This window comes from Microtus pennsylvanicus, chromosome 5, assembly GCF_037038515.1.
Source record: "Microtus pennsylvanicus isolate mMicPen1 chromosome 5, mMicPen1.hap1, whole genome shotgun sequence".
In the NCBI taxonomy this organism is placed as follows: Eukaryota; Metazoa; Chordata; class Mammalia; order Rodentia; family Cricetidae; genus Microtus; species Microtus pennsylvanicus.
Window position 1 is genome coordinate 103,345,991 of NC_134583.1, and position 19,261 is coordinate 103,365,251.

The following is a 19,261-nucleotide window of genomic DNA, read 5'->3' on the forward strand; positions in this document are numbered from 1 at the left end:
TTCTTCTAGTCTTCTCCATCATCATCTTCCTCTAGTCCTCCCCATCATCTTCTTCTAGTCTTCTCCATCATCATCTTCTTCTAGTCCTCCCCATCATCTTCCTCTAGTCCTCCCCATCATCTTCTTCTAGTCTTCTCCATTATCTTTCTCTAGTTCTATCTTCCTTAGTTCCTATTTGAGACAGTGGCTCACTAAACCTGGAGCATCAGTTTGGCTAGACTGGCTGCCAGCAAGCCGCAGGGATCCTCCTGTCTCTGTCACCCCACTACTCCAGGACTGGATTACAGGCACAAGCTACCATGCCTAGCTTTTATGTTTCTTCTGGGCAAGGAGATCAGGTCCCCGTACTTACTTAGCAAGCACTTCACATCTCCCCAGTCCTGTTTGCCTAAGTCTTAGCATCAATACTGCAGAGTCCAGAAGAAAAAGGCATGGGGTAGACATAAAAAGAGGCATGCGGGCCAGCAGGTCTCTGCCACTGCTGCACATTCAAAACACCTGAGGGCTTAAGACACTTTTTTCAAGCAATGTCTCTAAATTGGTATGGGTACTGGCATAGTGATAATGTAAAGATCTCCTGGTAATTCTGACAAGTGGCAACAGGTGAGAGTCTGTTCATAGTATGGTGGGCAGGAAGTGGAACCTTCTGTTGATGCTAACCTTGCCAGCTGGGCAGAATTCCCAGTGACTGGCTCTAACTAGAATCTCACTGCACCATCATGGATGCTTCTGTTATTCCGTGTTAGGAGCTGGGTGACCTTCCCCTGACGTCACTCTGGCATAACTAAACTTGAGCATCATCACAGGTCCAACACAGAGAGCAAGAGCCAATGTCCAGTATTCCTTGGGACATTCCTTATCACAACATGGAGAAAGCCCGAAAAGTTTGCAAAGCATATGTCCAATTTTCAAATTCTCTGACTCAGAGGAGACTGCTTCCCCTGCTAATAATAAACTCAGTAGAATAAAAATGAACCAATATGCAGTGAGGCCTCTTCCTCCACACAAGGATGTCAATAAGGTGTAGGGGGGGGGGGAAACCGTTGGCATGTGAATTCACTCTTAGGGTCACATTTCAGCCTCGCAGCATCTCCTTTGAATAAAATAGGATAATTTTTATTTCTCCCATTTCAAATATGACAGAAGAGTAACTTATAGATGTCCCAGCCACAAGATGGATGACAGAGGATGCAAGATATTCCTACTGCCTTCTAGGCTGCACCTGTGCTCAGATACAAAGACAGTTGCTGGGGTGTGTGTGTGGACTGCATGCTTCATCCAGACTGCCTGTCACAGCAGAGTCTTCGGTAGAGACACAAATGTCATCTCTGCTTCTAGCCACACTTGACTGTTGGGGACTGAAATGTAACGAGGGCCAGGCACACACCTATTATCCCAGCACTCAGGAAGCCAAGCTGGGAATATCCATGAGCTTAAGGCCAGGCTGATCTACATATTGAGACCCTGTCTTAAGTAGACAGACAGACAGATGGTGAATAAATGAATGAATGAAATAATGAAATTTTTCTACAGTACACAGGAAAGCCCCCTGACAAAGAAGGATTCTCCCCCAAAATATCTATGGAGTCACACAGCTCCTTAGCTTGCCCTTGGGGAAGAGGGATCCATGGAGGAGTGGCTGAGAGACTCTTCTTGGCATGACTAACCACTGTTTCTCTCTCCCTCCTTTTTTTTCTCCCACTTTGCACAGGAGCCAATGCATCTGCCCCAGACCAACTGAGCTTGGCTTTAGCCTGGAACAGAGTTGACATCGCTCGCAGTCAGATCTTTATTTACGGGCAACAGTGGCCGGTAGAGTATACATCGTTACCCCTGAAAAGCCCACGTGCTTGGCAATGGTATTTAAGGAACCTCTGAAAGAGGCTCAGAAAATTGGGGCGGATGTGGAAGGGAGGAGCGATCACCCTTTGCTTAGAGCTACACGGGGCTTGGGCGCCCTTCTCATGTTTGGGGACATGCTGCCACCTAGTGGAAGATATAAGTAGGCGCACCACCAACCTTTCCCAGGCTCTTCTCAGCAATTTTCAGATGCAAATCCTATTTTTATTCTATCTTTAAAGATACAGATAAGACAGCGTTAACATAAAGGCAGGAGAGGATTCGTTTGTTACTGGTTATCTTTCAGGAGAGCAGAAGGAGGAAGCTGCTGCCGCCAAATGTCGGCACTCATGCTGGTTTGCTTCTGGGCCAGGCCTCTGTGTATAGGTACCATCTGGTCCTGGTGGCTGAACACAGGTCTGCCCTATACCCGGCACAAGTGAACCAAAGCTTTATATAACTGTCCGTAGCTTTCTTTTTCTGCTGCTTGGCTGCCAAAAGTAAGAATTTGGGAAATGGGATGTACGCACCCACCCACGGGTGCCAGCCCAGCAGCCGCGTGGAAGTAGGGCTTCCCAAACCTTCCACCCCCAGAAGCTCTGGCCATAGCTGAGCACCTGTCTTCACGGTGTTCAGGGACTGATAGTCGGGGGCATATTTGTCAAGGAATCTGGACGTTGACAAAAAATAAATAAATAAATGAAAACTGCAAAACGAATACAAATCCCAGTCAGTGCTCCATCTAGAAAATACATTGTTTTAGTTAAGAGGCCCCGGTTTGTCTCTGGAGTGTCCATTTCTACCCAGAGATTCCATGCCTATTGGACCCTAGGCTCTGTTTACCTGGATTCCTATCCTTAAGTCAGCCAGGGCCCTCATTCATAGCCTACGGAAGAAGAAATGAAGGGAGGGGAGGAGGGTCTAGCATTGCCTGCATAGGCATTACAGAAGCCAGAGAATCTGTCAGGAGGAAAACCTGCGGTCCTGAAGCTCCAGAGTAAGAGATTTAGGGGAGAAAGTAGCTTCTAGATCTGTAAATCCAAGAGTGGCGCGGGCGGGGGGGGGGGGGGGAGTGAGTGGCGGGGGGGGGGGTAGAGGCGGGGGGGGGGGTAGGGGCGGGGGGGGGGGGTGAGAGCCGGGGGCGGGACCGGTTCTCTCTGGTATATCTGGAGATTTTCACAGGCCACAATGGGTTTCAAGCCCTCAGGGTTAGCACGGAGAAAGTGCTCTTCTCTGCTCTGGGCAGACTAACTGAAGGTCTTCAATTACAGGTAGGGTCCCTAGAGCAAGCCATGCTGGACGCCCTGGTTCTGGACAGAGTGGATTTTGTAAAATTACTCATCGAGAACGGAGTAAGCATGCACCGTTTCCTCACCATCTCCAGACTAGAGGAACTGTACAACACGGTAGGGCCAAGCCAAGATGCCTTCCAGCTTCCGTTCTTCTCTTTGTCTACCTTCTCCTGCCTTGCCCCAGCCCCCATGTCTGTGATTCTTTTCCTGTCTCTCCTGTAATGCATGGATCGCTCCTCCCATGCCCTCCCTGGCACCTGGACAACCTACAGACGCCAAGTCACCACGACTCGCCTTGTTCTAGCTGCTCAGTTGTCAGCATCTTAGGCAAAAGGGGACGTGATCATCCGAGGTCACTGTTCTCAGATTCTAACACAAAACCACCAGCAAGTCTCTGTCCATCAGAGCTCACGTATTCTGTAAGCCTCAGGGGTGTTTGAGACAAATATTGCAGAAGAGGGTTGGTTGCGCACCAAAGCAGGCTGATTAAGTATTCTGTATCATTATGTCATCCTCAGAGTGATGAAGTCCATTTTTCTCACCATAGTATAAAATACCTTGGAGTCCAAAAATGTCTTATGATGGTTGTGGTTCTTTGCAGCGGCATTCACCAAAAGAGCCACCCAAGTTTAAAGAACTGGTGCTGGTTTTTGCCATTTCACAGATGAGAAAACTGAGGCAGTCCTTAGTCTGTTTGTGCTGCTACAACAGAATACCTGAGGCTGGGTAATTTATGAAGAACATAAATTTCTTTCTCACAGTGCTGGAGGCTGGAAGTTAAGACCAAGGGGCCAGTAGGTTCATCACGTAGTGAGAGCCGTTCTCCCTTTCCAGAATGTATCCACTACAAGAGACAGACACAGTCAGTCCTCTTAGGGCAGAAAGGTTGGAAGTATGAGAGTGGGAACCATTTCCGCCCAGACCTCAATTCCACTTACAAAGTAGGTACTTTTGTGACCCAATCACCTAGAGTCCCACTTCTTCACATTGCTGCACTGACATGAAGCTCAACATGAATTTTGCAGCCCCGAAAGTGTAAAGTATAGACAGGGTCTAAGGAATGCTTTATCGAAGGTCCTAAGTCTCTGAGAAACAATAGAGAGAATCCAGTAACTAACCCCAAGCCTCTTCTCAGACGCTTCCTTTCCATGCACTGGCCACAATATCTGTCCTGGTACCATGCATGCAATGCGTTTTAGACAGTTCCTCACCAAGAGGCAGGAGACAGTGTGTTTCATCTCAGTCCGCTAGAGGAGGGAAGCCGTCTGACAGAGGGCACCTAGGCTTCTGCTTTCCCTGTGGGCTTGTCTGGCCTCAAATCACTGAGACGTCCAATGAGAAGTAAATATGCCTGGGCATCAGGACTCATCAGTTAGACAGCATTGGGGTGGAAAGGTTTAAAGCCAAAAAGAATGTGAAAACCCCTGGTCCCGAACCTTAGATCAACAGGTTTCATTACTCCAGTCAACCGACAGTGGTCAGCCGCAGTACCGTGTTGAGAAAAATTATGGGACAGCGAATAGCAACAATGGTACTAATGCTATCTATTACTTACTGAAAGCTGAGCACCGTTTTTGAACTTTATAAGGAGGCATTGCATCGTTTAATCTCAAGTAGCCCAATCAGAAGAAGCAGTGTACTCTCCTCATTGTAAAGAGGAGAAAGCTGCGTCCCGGGAAGCTCTGCCATCCCTCTATGCACACCCAGGCTGGGGCAGGAGCCTCAAGCTCAGAGCATTCCCAGTGTTTCAGGCTCTGTGATCATGTTGTCAGATTTAGCCAATAGCTGCAGCATGCCAGCAGAATTTGGTTTTCAGAAAAGCAATGAGTGTTAGCATAAGTAGAGTCATCCTTCATATGGCATAGGAGTCGTCCTAGGAGTTACCACAGAAGAAAACAACACCTTCAAATGCTCACATTCCTCATCTAAATGACATCAGATTTGCATAGAACCCACACACATCATCCAATTTTTTAAAAAATAACCTCTTTCTGGAAGCTAAATAATGAAGCAACTAAACCAGGAACATTGCGCTCTCCTGTACAATACCCACTACGAGATGAACGCCATCTAAACAGTTATTAGCCTGTATCTTCTAAGGCAGTGTTTCTCAACCTGCAGGTGGTGACCCCTATAGGGGTTGCATATCAGATATTTACATTACGACTCATAACAGTAGCAAAATTACAGCTATGAAGTAGCAACAAAATAATTGTATGGCTTGGGTTCACCACAACATTAAGAGCTATATTAAAAGGTCAGAGCATTAGGAAAGTTGAGAACCACTGTTCTAAGGAAAGATAAGAAAACTATTTGTACATATTCAATACACACATAATTTCGCCCAAATGTTTTCAATCCAGTGATGGCCTCAGCAAATACATGAGCACGGAGGACGGACTATTATTCCCAGTACCGCATGGGGCATCATTGCTCTTCTGAAAATCAAATTTCACTGGGATTCTGTACTTTATTCAGCATCCCTACTCCTGAAAGACCACAGAATAACAAATCATCTACTTTTTTTTTTTCCGAGACAGGGTTTCTCTGTAACTTTGAAGCCTATCCCGGAACTAGCTCTTGTAGACCAGGCTGGCCTTGAACTCACAGAGATCCACCTGGTTCTGCCTCTCAAGTGCTGGGATTACAGGTGTGAGCCAACACCTCCCAGCTTCGTCTACTTTATTCTAAGCCTCGATACATCCATACCCTTTACTGACCTCTTTTTCCCCAGCTTGCTTATGACCTTCCCGTAAGTCAGATGCCAGAATATGAAGCCCTTCCACTATTTCTGTCCAGCCTGGGAACTAAGGATGACTTTCTTTTATATTTCATGGTTGAAACAACCAAAGAAAGTCGCAATACTCTATGACATGTTAAAATTTATGAAATCCATCCAGATAGAGCAGCAGCTGTGTGTAATCCCAGAACTCATAAGGCTGTGGAGGGAGGGCTGTGATTTTGACGACAGCTGATATTACACAGTAAAAAGCTTTCTGCTAAAAGAATTCTATGGAATTTGATTTTCTGTGACCATGAGTAAAGTTTTGTTGAAACCTAGCCAAGATCACTTGTGTACGTACAGGCTGTAGCTGCTTTCATACAGTAACAACAGCTGAAGAGATTTGAGAAAGGCTGTATAGTCTACAAGGATTCACTACCGACTTTCTGGCCTTTTGCAGAGAAAGCTGGCCAATGCTTTTTTTGAGACAAGTTTTTAATGACAGCTTGGAAAACTACATTAAATCAAATGAAAGTGTTTCTATGGCAATGTGTCAAACCCTCTGCTTTGTCCTGCCGGGAAACTGGCTCTTTCCACACCATTTGGCCCAGGTATCTATTAGTTGGCAATCGCCCTGACAAAGTTTGAGCCTACAACTTCAAATACACTTTCCTGGAGAACGTGTGATCCGAAATCCAGCCAGCCTTGGTTTCAAAGTAACAGACACAACTGAGCAACTAGAACAAGGCCTTGCACCACGAGCTGCCCTCCACCAGCCAGAACCTTTCCTTCCAGCTCCCTGCTCCCTCCTGCCTCGTCACCCAGAGCCCCTGATTAGCAAAACTGTTTGATTGTTCTTTATCATTTTCAGAGACATGGGCCCTCAAACACATTGTACCACTTGGTCAGGGATGTCAAAAAGGTAAGAATCCTCTAGACCACAGGTCAGAGGCCCTGTCCTGAGTGCTTCCTGTGATAGACTGTACCTGTAATGCATGAGCTGCCCAGTCTCCATGTCCCTGCCAGCCCCCACCATCGCAGAATGGTGTATGTGCATCTGCTCTGTAGCTTGGGCACCTCTGCTGACAATGCCGCTGTGGTCCTTCCTTCGGTTGCCATGGTTTTAGATGCTTTCACTGAATGTAACGCTTTTCTATAGCAGACTCTAGGCTTTCCCCCCATGCCAACGTGGATTTATGTCATTACCTATAGCTTGCCAAATGCCCGACACTGTTTGGGGGAGTAAGTTTCCATGGTAACTTACCACATGAGGTGCCTTCCTGCCAGCTCCTCATAGCATCCTATCTACCTCACATAATGAGGTAGAGACAAGGGGGCTCGTCTATGCAGTCCATCCTCCTAACACTTCAGTTTTCCAAACTAAACTTTATGTTCATCTGTTTGATTGTTTTAAGCTGATCGGTGCAAGTGAGTTGTTCACAGTTTATGGAGAAGGCTGAAGAGTTAGGAGGCGAGGACTATATTCAATCATTAGTAACATGCTAACATCATCACAGATACTTTATCAAGGAAAAGCAGCAATGACTAAGGCTTACTGGTGATGGGGTACACAATATTACATAGGCTTTCTCCAGCTGAAATCATTACCCTTCACAAAAACTGTCTGAAGTAGAATTGTAATAGCCTCGTTCCTGTTGCATAAAATTCTGATTTAAAGTTGAACATAGGAAGATTGTGTTTAACCTTGGCATGCACTTGCTCTTTTGCCCCAAACAGTCTCTTTTAGTAGTAGCTTGGCTTCAGAACCTTTAACTCCAAAGAACAAAACAGAAACTGTTGACCTTCCCCACCTCATAGGCATGCTGTAGTACTGCAGCAGAACCCAAGGACATACGGAGAGAAGGGACCTGGACCAGCAGGTTGTTCTTCAGTGGCAGGTTCCTGACAGGGAGGACCATAGGATCAGAAGATACAGAGGCCAGGAAAGTTGGAATCAGGCAGTCTTGCATAAACTGTGCCATACACCAAGCAAGTTTACTAAGAAATAATAGCACCTTCTATACAGTGTGCAGGAGAAAAATTAGAGAGTCAGCAGAAAACCATCATACGATGGGACAGAGTCAGAAAGAAGCCAGTCAAGCCAAACTGCCCAAAGAGAACCAGGGATATTTCAAGTGTACCACAGGCTTGGCAGGACTGATGACCGCAGTCCTTCGGGATGGAGTGGGGGGAGTCCTAGGAAGAGAAATCTCAGTTCTCCCAGAGCCCTGGCCCCAGGTCATTTTCTGACCTTGCCAAACATGTTCCTGGTTTTAGATAAGGAACTAAGTTCCTTCTCCATGCACCGTGGACTCAGGGAAAGTCCTAGACTGGTTTGACTCTCAAATGAGAATCAAAAGTACAAGACAAGTACATCATCTCGTAGAAAGTCTCAACTACACTGACCCTTAGTAAACTGTAAGCAACTCTTGCTATTGTCTTCAAAGTGCTGGAGGCCTGGGAGCTGCTTATAATTGGCCTATTTTAATCTACTGGGCCTTCGTTAAGAACAAGTAAAGGATGTAAGAACAAAAACAAAACCCACATCCACCTGAAAACACTGGTTTTATTTTTCCTTGCTACTACAAACCTTCCTTCCGTCTCCACACAGCCATATTGAAGGATTGTCCAGCTTTGTGGGCAAAACCCAGAACTCTTGACATCAAGGAAAGCAGGTTTCCTGTGTGCTTGTTTACCCAAATCACGACTTTACTGAGACCCCAGCTTTCCTCAGCCCGTTCCAAGCCACCGTGGCATCTGTGCCTCCAGAAAACCCATTTCCTGTGCCTCCAGCAAACCCATTTCCTTCACACATTCTGCTTTCCCTTAATTTATCCTGACTTCAATTTTTCTGGAAACTACTCTCAGGTGATTAGGGTGCCACTCACTCCTCATATTCTTTGCTAAGCATTTAATTCTTATGTTCAATAAATTATTTTAAGCAGTTCTAAAATAATGAATATGACACCATCTCCTCACCTCAGAGCAGTCTGTGTTCAGTTAGAACATGGGGCTTTCTGATGATTTAGCTAGGCTTTGGTCCCAGAATCCTGTTCATCAGCCAACCTAAACCTTGGAACACAAGCGTTTTCCCTGCCCCCTTCCTGGCAGTCAGGTCTCGCCTGACTTTCAAGGAGATTTTTGAAGTTATAGTTCCTTGAGCAGAAATGATCACCATCTCACATTAGCTTCTCTCAGCTAAATGATCTCTCATATTAGCGTCTCTTCTCGGAAGATTTCCACTCCGCTACAGCAGTAGCCATTAGCCAAAGCTCCTTGAGCTGTCTCCTGCCGTTGTTTGTAACGAGTCTTGTTAGAAGGCAGGCAGCGAATCCTTAAGGTACTCTCTTCCCTTTTTAAAGCTTCTCGGCTGTTAATGTACCTTGAAAATGACATAGATTAATAAGGAAAGGATGCTAAGAACATGGGAGGAAGGACCGTTAGCTAAGAGCAGCCATTCACAGCGACAGGAATAATAGCACGAGAGGAGAGTTGGGGGAGAATTCTTTGACTCGCTCACTTAGGGACTGGAGGAGATGGCTTTGAAGCTCATCCAGAATCGCACTAGACTGGCCTAGCAACAGTTTCTCCCTTTACTTGGAGAGCAGACTGTTAGTAAGAGGAGGGCAAAAATAACATCTGTATTTAGTTTCTTCTCTCGGAAGAAGAAGAATCAGGAAATAAAGGCTCATCTCTCTGGCCACTGAAGGAAAGGAAGGAATAGCCTTCTCTTCTGCAAAGGAGCCACATATCAACAGTTTATGTTCACAGATGAAATGATATGGAAATGAGACACCTTGTTAGGTATTTCTCAAAGACGGGAAAGTTTCACATCTGGGCGCAAATTTCTCCCATAAGACTTTTTCTAATTTAGGCCAAGTACTTACTCGGGGGATCCAAAATCTAGATTTAAAATCCTAAGAATGTCTTGGGACATTTAATTTTTTTAATTAAAGAATGTAATAAGTATTGAGGAATATAATAAGCACCTCTTTCCTTATAGGCATGCATATATATATATATATATATTATTCTGAGAAAGTTTTAACTGGTAGTCATAATACAATGTATATTCACATACATGCGCATGAGTTAGAAACATAGTTCTGGACTTTAAACATAATAGATAGTGAGATATCTCTGAATTAAATGTAAACGATGCCTACAAATCCAAGAATACATCTTTTAATTATCAGATCACCACAAGCCAATCAGGTCATCTCCAAGTCCCGCTGTTCTTTGAAACCAACAGAAATGAGTGAGGAGAAATGCTTCCAAGCTAGCCTCATGATCTCAAATTCTTTCATATCTAGAGAACAATCTACAAGCAGTGTGATAAAGAATCGCTATTCTCCCTCCACCAGGAGTTTGAACTGATATAAGCCAAGCCAATTCGGTCGAGAGACTTGATGCATAAATCCATCAGCTATAGTCATGGCTTCCCTCTTAAGCTAGCGGCTCAAGTCTGTCTGCACTCCTTTAACATACAACCTGCCGTTTCAGTAGCTGCCTGCTCGGTCTGTGGCTTCGGATGTTTTAAGTCGTAGTTTCTCTTCCTTCAATTAACTGTGCTAACACTTCAGATTATCTGTGTGCTCCTTCCCTGCCAGAAAAGGGGGATTTGAGTAGAATACAGAGGCCACGGTGAAATTAAGATTTAAAGTCCATTTACATGGGAACTAAGACCAGTTTTGCTGACTATAAAAGAGGGGGAGGAATAGAGAAGAGGGAGGGAGGAAGAGAGGGAAAAAGGAAGGAAGGAAGGAAGGAAGGAAGGAAGGAAGGAAGGAAGGAAGGAAGGAAGGAAGGAAGGGGAAGGGAAGGGTTTTTGAAATTTTGGATAAGAAAAGGAGACTTTCAGAAGCCCATACGATAAATTCATGCAAATTTGTAGGAACACTCTTATTTTAAAAAATAAATGGTTGCCTGTTTTTTTTTCCTTTGCTAGCCTACTAAACCATGGGTGACCTCCTTACTTCCTGCGTGCTCCCCAGAATGAGCCCTAACCAGTGATTATTTTTCCCCCATCAAGCCTGTCTGTCCCCCTCGTCTTTTCCACACTCTCCTTTGCTGAACCTAACAATCAGCAATAATTTAAGACTTTCCACACCCTGAAGAAACAAGCTTGTTTTCAAGGCTTGCTATGTGTTTCAAAGGGGGGAAAAAAAGCAATGTTCCTAAACAGTTCAAACCTGGCAGCCATACCGTGAGCTGACGCCTAAAGACAGTTCATTCTGAGTTTGAACTGCTCTCAAGGACACCTTATAGCATGGCATGACTTAAACTTTACCTTCGAGTAATGGTTCAAAGATGAGGACAACATTCTCAAGTTGTCAACCTGCCTCCCGATCCTCTCTATGGAGTAACTTGAATCTCAGGGCCTGCTCTGTGTTGTTAAGACATGAAATGGGGGCTCGTTCTTGAGCCTTTGCCCAATTCCCAAAGTCACACCCCACAGGGTGGGGACAGGATTAAGAACAGCAGACAGCGTAAGAATGACTCTGGTCTCAATTTTTTGAATTCCAATTTGCAAAGATGGAAAGCAAAGGAAGACTCCTTCAGGAGGCTGTTGTCACAACCTGTTGGGCATTCAAGGTACCACTCACCCTTCAGCCTCCTCCAGAGCAGGGGAAGCGAGAGCACAGACCCATCCACATCACTTCCCTTGAGCACCTCCAACCCCACACACCAAACTCCAGAGGACACCAACCCCGGAGCACTCTGCACAGTGCTCTTTGCCCAATGGGTGGGAGTAGAAAGTGAAAGCAGTTGATGGATGCTGATTAACAGTCGGGCTTCTAGAAGCAGGCGGGACCTGAGGAGCGAAAGTCCCTGATTTCTGATTTTTAGAACACAAAGTGAGATATAGAAAAGGATACAGAGTCACGCAGAATTGAGCTAACAGAGCCTAGCCCCGCGCTGTTTGCCCTGGGGACTCATGTCTCTGGCCTTTCTGGGCATGAATACCTGCAAGCTGCCCTTCGGTCCAACAGTTGCGTCCCAGGATAAGCAATACAGATGCCTCGTCATTGCTGTGTGCAGACCACGCCAAATCAGGGCATGATCCTCAGCACGTAACATGTATCCAGGATGCAGTTATCCCAACCAGCGATGATGAAGGGAATCTAGCTACTTAATTTTGCTACTGAGAATAGAACACAAAAAGCCCAGCCCAGGCTGGATCCCAAACACATTAATTTTTGTTGTTGTTGTTTCACTGATACATACTTTCAACAACAAAATCCCAAGAACCAACCACATTCCACATGTTGTAAAAGACATGGGAGATATAAAAATTTTAAAAAATTCAAGAAAAATTTAAAACTGTAGGTTTAATGACAGACTACATTGAAGCCGTCTTTAACCAATTAAATGGATTTCCTACTGCCAGAGTCCCATATCTCACTCTGGAGATCTGTAAGTGGACTGCTATTGCCCCAAACGAAGCTATTTTGCAACAAAAGGTGACAAAACACCTAATTTTGTGAAAGTTTTAATTCCAATGTTAAAATGTCTTCTCCTGTTACACACACACACACACACACACACACACACACACACACACACACTTTAAGCGCAAGGGACACTCCTACAGTTCCATTCTGACACTATGAAATGCCTTCCCTGATCCCTGTTATATATGGGGGATGGGGAAGGGCCAGTATATGTGACCAGCTAACAGAGGTCTTGTGTTTAAGTAGAATTGATCTCTAAGTGGTCCCCACTTAGACCACTTAGCGACACTCATCTTCTGAGAGGAGTCTTCCTTTTGTGAGTGGGGGAATACCAAAAGGGCCTACAAGAAGTAGGCCTGGGTCAGAGAGAGAGGCTCAGGAGCATCAGGGGACCCTGCATCTAGAAGCTGGGAATGATAGCCCTTGCCTTGTCTAGCCTGTGTTTCTTTCTGCTACACTGGTGTTTTTTTCTCCCCAGCTGAAGACTTGAATAAATAATTTGATTTTCTGTTATTGCCGGCGATTACCGCATCTTCTTATTTAACTTATGTCTTCTTTCCAAGCGAGAGTATCCAGGTTTCGGTTGGATCTATTTTAAGGTGAATTAATTAACCAGCATAATAATACATTCATGTTTCTTTTTTTCATTATAATTTTTACTCTAAAATAGTTACAGAACACTTGCCCATGAACCCCTAGTAAACCATGCCGTCTTTTTGGGTTTGTCTGTTGTTCCCTTCGTCTCTAACAGGGAAACCTGCCCCCGGACTACAGAATCAGCCTCATAGACATTGGCCTAGTGATTGAGTACCTGATGGGCGGGGCTTACCGCTGCAACTACACCCGCAAGCGCTTCCGGACCCTCTACCACAATCTGTTTGGCCCCAAAAGGGTGAGTTTCTAGCATGTTCTGAGGTTCTTTTGGGGAAGACTAGGGAGGAGAGATTTCGGGTCTTCTTGTCTCCAAGGGAAAACAAATTGAAAAGACAGAAAGCGCACCTCCCCCTTTTTCCATCCAAATTATTGAAATTTATTATTAAATATAAAATAGTGGACAAACAAATTCTATCTGCTGCTTTCCTTGCGGTGACGGTCCCACTTTGGTCATTCTAAAAAACGTCTCTCTAAAATTACAGTCTAAATAACTAGTCTCTCTGCTAGTCTTTCCTTCAAATAAAAATGATCTTCCATTGGGGGAGGGACTTCGTTTTTGGATTTTCTATCTTGCATTTTCACGTCTACAGTTCAATTCCATCAAAAACCTGCACTTTCCTCGGGAGGCACTGGGTCAGAACTACTATGGCAAAAGAAGTCCAAGTAGGGACAGTTTTCCACCTATGTCCCACAGGATGGCAATAAGGCATTTCTAGAACATGTCTTCATGGCTCGATTTAGCCAGTGATTCAGTGTGTACGTCTTGAGGACGTTCTTAAGTGAAGCTCGTTTGTGTTCGTTGGTTGTTTGGTTTGTTGTTTGGTTGGTTCATTTTGTGCCTAGCACTGGGATCTAGGAGCAGTCCCCAAGTTGCTCCATCGCCTTTCCTCCTGTCAAGCTAAGGCCCCCACAGCTTTGAGTCGCTAGTGTTTTCATAAGCCAGGACCCTCAAAGGCGTGTATTACTATAAATATTGCTTGGACTTCACTCTCTGAAGGGCTGGAGAACCCTTAGGACCCCCAAAAGACACCTGGAGAGCAATTGGCTCTGCTGGTAGTGGGCATGAGATTTTTTCCCCGTTTCTCTCTTTTAAAAAAATGTTTATGATTTTCTTAATGTTTGGGTTTTATGATTTTCCCCTTTATGTAGTTTTTGTTTTTGTTTTTCTGGGTTTTTGTTTGTTTGTTTTGTTTTGTTTTTTAACAAAGTTTTCCACTGAGGAAAATATTTTGTGGGTCTATTAGAAAACCAGGAGAGGGGGAACAAAATGTTTGAATAAAGACAAAAAATGTAGAGTTGTAGTAATTTTAGAAGCCAAAAGAGAAAAGGAGAGAGAGAGAGAGAGAGCATCAAGCTATTCTAACTTACATAATCCTATCAAATTACAGGAACTGTCAGCTCCTAATTCTTATGTCCTCAGTAGCTTCCAAAATGACACCCACTGCCCTGATGACTTAGGAGATGGAATTGGTACCCCTGGCCCAGGGGTGTTGTTTTGTTCTCCCATTCTTAAATACAAATCCCCGAGTGGCCTTTTCGGTGCCCCTCAGTTGTGCCCATTTCACAAACACCCAGCAAGGCCAAGGAAGCCACTCCCTGTGTGGGGATGCCCTCCGTGCCACTGAGCAACTCCTGCCTCCAACAGCACCTGCTATGGCCCGCACACCCTTGCTCTGCCGCGCAACACTGGAAGACAGCCAAAGGAAACATCTAAGCAAACATTTCGAATTATACCCCAACTCTCTGCATAACAGAGGTTTGAGAAATATCTGGTTTGATCTGTTGATGGTTTCATTTTTCATCTGTCTTCTCTGCTCTGACTACTGTAACAAAATAACCAGAGGCTAAGGGGCTTATAAACAACATCAATGTATCTCGCACAGCTCCAAGGTCAAGAACAGGGTACCAACAGGCTGAGTATATGCAGAGGGCCTGCTTTCTGCTTCCTAGGTGGCACCTTCTATCTGTGTCTTCACACGGGAAAAGCCAGCCAACTCCCATCAGCCTTTCTGATAACGATATAACTTTCTTTCAGAAGGCATCTTCCACCGTGATCTAACACTCTCCCCCAAATACCCACCTTGTCAGTTAGAATTTCATCATCTGATGCAGATGGGGGGGGGAGGAAAACACTCAGACCATAATATTTATTCAAGTGCTGTACATCCTGGAGGAGCCGGTGAAGTAGGACGGTCATAGGAAAGGGAAACTTCGACCCACAAAAGTCATTCTAAACCTTCAATTTTATCTCTTCAGTTTTCTGATTTGCTGTGGTTAACCACAATCACAACATCCCTAACTCTCCTCAATCTTTTCAAAAACATGTTCCTTTTATTGTGTTTACTCAGTGACATAGAATTAACGCTATATGGTACCATAGAGTTCTTATATTACTTATTTGCAATATAGTAGAATTCGTTTCTTACCTCAATGAAAAAAAGATCTAACTTGTTCACAACATTTTTTTAAACAGCCCAAAGCCTTGAAACTGCTGGGAATGGAGGTTAGTGTTTGCTCAAATTATTAGTGTCGATTATTCTCTTTCTCACATATTTAAAAGATATATGAGTTCATTTTAATAGTAAGGCTTAGTGCATGATTCTAAAATACGATTTTCCAAGTGCCATGGTGGCAGTTCACAGTAGCTCTTAAAATTCCACAATGGATTTATGTCAGCAGTGGGGGCAAAACAAAAATAAATAAATCCAATTGTAAATACTAACTTGAAAACCAAGTGCATAAACTCCACAGGCAAAATCAGTTAGAAATATTTACCAATGCCAACAGAATCCAAAGAATTTCACAGATGCATCTAATAGGGGTGCAGAAACTGGAGCAGTTTTGTTCCCATCTTTGGTTCATTGTTTATTGTTGTTATGTGAAAACACAAGTATAGAATATCCTTGCTTTTTCAGAAAAAAATATAAGGAGAAAAAAGAAACATGGTAATGTTGTCCATCATGAGTTATAGACAGCCACACCTATGGAAGAAAAAATGGACAATAGTAAACAAACAAAAAAAGAAAAGAAGGAAGAAAATGACCTATGAAAACATGTTTGGAATTGTTAAGACAGACTCTAATTATGTAGCTCAGCCTGACCTCGAACTCACCATCCTCCTGTTTCTGACTCCAAGGTGTTGCTGGGCTTTTAGGGATTCACCACCATCCCCAGCTTAGAAAATGTTCTGTTTAAAGTAAAGCGTAAACGGACATGTTGGTCGTTGAATATGCATTTATTAAGTCTTATTTTTAAATTAGCCCGAAGAAGCTTGCAAGTCTCTTTAGGATAAGAATGGGTCTGGTTCGTTTCAGTATGATTCTAGAGCTGAGCCAATGGAAGCTATACATAAAGTATGTAGTAAATTAATCTGATTCATGTTTCAACTCAGCTTGCCTTTGTTTCTCTAAAATTGCAGGATGACATTCCCTTGAGGAGAGGAAGAAAGACAACTAAGAAGCGTGAAGAGGAGGTAGACATTGACTTGGATGATCCCGAGATCAACCACTTCCCCTTCCCCTTCCATGAGCTGATGGTGTGGGCTGTCCTCATGAAGAGGCAGAAGATGGCCCTGTTCTTCTGGCAGCACGGAGAGGAGGCCATGGCCAAAGCCCTGGTGGCCTGCAAGCTCTGCAAAGCCATGGCTCACGAGGCCTCTGAGAATGACATGGTTGATGACATTTCCCAGGAGCTGAACCACAACTCCAGGTTGGCCAGTCACTCATGAGGAGGGTGGGGAGAGAAGGAAGGGTAGACCCCAAATGCCAGAAGTGTGGGTTCCACAAAACTTACGGGGTAACAGAGTCCCTGCACTAGAGCACACAGAGAGTGGGCATGAGTCATTTACCCTTATTGTGCACAAGGCTGCATAGAGGTACAGAGAGGTTACACTGATTTCATTCATCCTCTCAACTGCCCCAAGCAACAGGTCATAGCATCATGTACTTCATCCAATTAAGGATCTAAGTCACTTGGCTGAGATCATATATAGTTGGCAAGAACAGGTCTGTCATGTTTAAGAAGACACACTATACTCTAATGGTTGACCGATTATTCTGCCTCTACCTTCACATGCCCTGAATTGGGGGTCTTGAGTGCAGGAATCAAGCTTTGCCCTAACATCTTCAGTTCTAGACAAGGTATCTAGTGAACACTTAAAGGATGTTGACTGGGTGGTTTTATGAGCCACCAGATTTGACATGAAACAGCTACTCCTCACAGCAAGCTACCTTTTATGATTGAACAGTGGGGCTCATCTTTGTTCATGGAAGTCTCCAAGTTGGCCTAAAAGACCCTCCTGTGCCTTGTCTTCCAGGGACTTTGGCCAGCTGGCTGTGGAACTCTTGGACCAGTCCTATAAGCAGGATGAGCAGCTGGCCATGAAACTGCTAACATATGAGTTGAAGAACTGGAGCAATGCCACATGCCTGCAGCTGGCTGTGGCTGCCAAGCACCGTGACTTCATTGCACACACGTGCAGCCAGATGTTACTTACTGACATGTGGATGGGCCGGCTCCGCATGCGCAAGAACTCGGGCCTCAAGGTCAGCATACCCAAAAGAGATCTGTTGCCATAGCGTCCAAGGGTTGGTTGGAGTTTTCTAAGCCAGATCTATGGTGGGTCTAAGGGTTATCTTATGTCAGGGGGTGATGCTAACCCATCACTATTCATATAATCTCCTTAGAGATGTGATTTTCGTTTAGAGTTAAGGGTTTGAACTTGGGGTCTGTCACATTTAAGAAGGCAGACTACATATGCTGTAGTCATTGATTGCTTATTCTGACTCTACCCTCAAAGGTCTTAGGTTGGGGGTCTTGAGGCCAGATCTTAAGGCCTACAAAAACAGAATCTTGTTTCAAATCCAAAGATGCAGAGTACACACAGGTTTCGTGGGGGACATTGTACACTCTTGCACAATCATGCTACCACAGGAGTCTCATCTAAGTCACCCTTCAGTGCCCTGTGAGGCTAAATACCCTTCTGGTCCCACTCAGGCTATCTTGTATAATGTCATAACATAGAGACATGGCCTCTGATAGAATGGGCTTGAGACATTTTAACTGAACTAAAGTTGAGATAGATTTGTACATCAAGACATTACTCAGGAGAGGTGGGTTCAAAATCAAACCCAGAACCTCACACATGGCAGTGAGATACATCCCTAGTCCCTGATCTGTTCTCAAATGAGGAAAAACGAGTCACAGGCCAGTCGACACAACCTAAACCCATTTTCAAAAGGTGTATCGTGACAGCTATAGAAATGAACTAAGGGAAACCAAGAGGTAGTAGTTCTCTTGGGTACTGAACAGACTGTGTATATGATTTTTTTTCTTGAGAAGATAAAGTTGGGCTTTTGCCTTATTCGTTGGCAGTTTTAGAGAAGATCGCAGGGACCCCACACAGGCCAAGAGAGCTCTTTACCTTTGCGCGACACACTCAGCCCAATTTTTGCTTCCTCTAATCCTGCTAGTGATTTTTCAGGGAAAACATGAAAGTAAAAGAATTTTTAAAAAGAGAGAGAGAGAGAAATGAATGAGAGAAAAATGGAAGAGTGTTTGTTTGGCTTAATTTTTATGATGCCAGTTTTTAATTATGTGTATTGAAGATGCCAATACAATGCTTTAACATACACAGTGAAGTAACTACCAGAGTCAAGCAAATTGGCTCACTCATCATCTCGCAATTACCCTTTTTTTTGCATGAGGTAGGATTGTCTAGCATCTACTCTCTTAACAAATTTGCTAGTATGTAGTGTGACATCATGACCATGTCGCTCATGATACACCTAATATCTTTGGACCCACTTACACCACAATTTTGCATCTTGCCCTCCTTGACTTGTTTTTGCTGGGCCTGAACTGTTTGTCTCACTCCGCCTTTCTTAGGGGCTCTTGAGCTGAAGTTACAAAAATGGTTCTATGAAGCAGGTCATGTATTACATCCCAGAGTCCTCCTGCTAGTAACCGCTAATTCTGGCCTCGGGTCGGGAGCCAAGCTGGTTCTCAGCTCCGAGGACAGGGCGTTGTACCCCACAAAGATTGCCAGCAGGCCCTTTGAGCCTCCCAAAACACCTATAATTCAGAGTCAGTTCTGGTCCTTTTCTCCTCACTGGTCTTAAGTCCCCATGGCTATTAGGACCACAAGACTGTCCCTGTAGAGGCATCACACCCAATGATCTTTCAGATTCTGTCTGAGTCCCTCCCCTTGGTGCAGTATCTTCAAGGAGGCTCATCTTCGGGACCCTTATGCACTGGAACCATTTTAGAATTGAGAGAAGCTGGAGAGGACACTGTTCTCT

The 19,261-nt window shown here is 44.5% G+C and overlaps 1 protein-coding gene across 29 annotated transcripts in view; it reads left to right on the plus strand.

Annotated features, from left to right (window-relative positions):
• The window catches only part of Trpm3 (transient receptor potential cation channel subfamily M member 3), a 787,998-nt gene that overhangs the window by 688,832 nt on the left and 79,905 nt on the right, over positions 1-19,261 (plus strand). For 11 of the 29 annotated variants that reach the window (XM_075973702.1, XM_075973688.1, XM_075973703.1 and 8 more), the window contains 8 exons: positions 1,712-1,812; positions 3,111-3,245; positions 6,725-6,775; positions 12,872-12,907; positions 13,060-13,200; positions 15,436-15,465; positions 16,381-16,670; positions 17,278-17,506. In XM_075973702.1, the coding sequence (XP_075829817.1) occupies positions 1,712-1,812; positions 3,111-3,245; positions 6,725-6,775; positions 12,872-12,907; positions 13,060-13,200; positions 15,436-15,465; positions 16,381-16,670; positions 17,278-17,506 (1,013 nt within the window). The remainder of the gene's footprint in view (positions 1-1,711; positions 1,813-3,110; positions 3,246-6,724; positions 6,776-12,871; positions 12,908-13,059; positions 13,201-15,435; positions 15,466-16,380; positions 16,671-17,277; positions 17,507-19,261) is intronic. The other 18 variants (XM_075973689.1, XM_075973695.1, XM_075973706.1 and 15 more) reach the window with 3 other exon arrangements.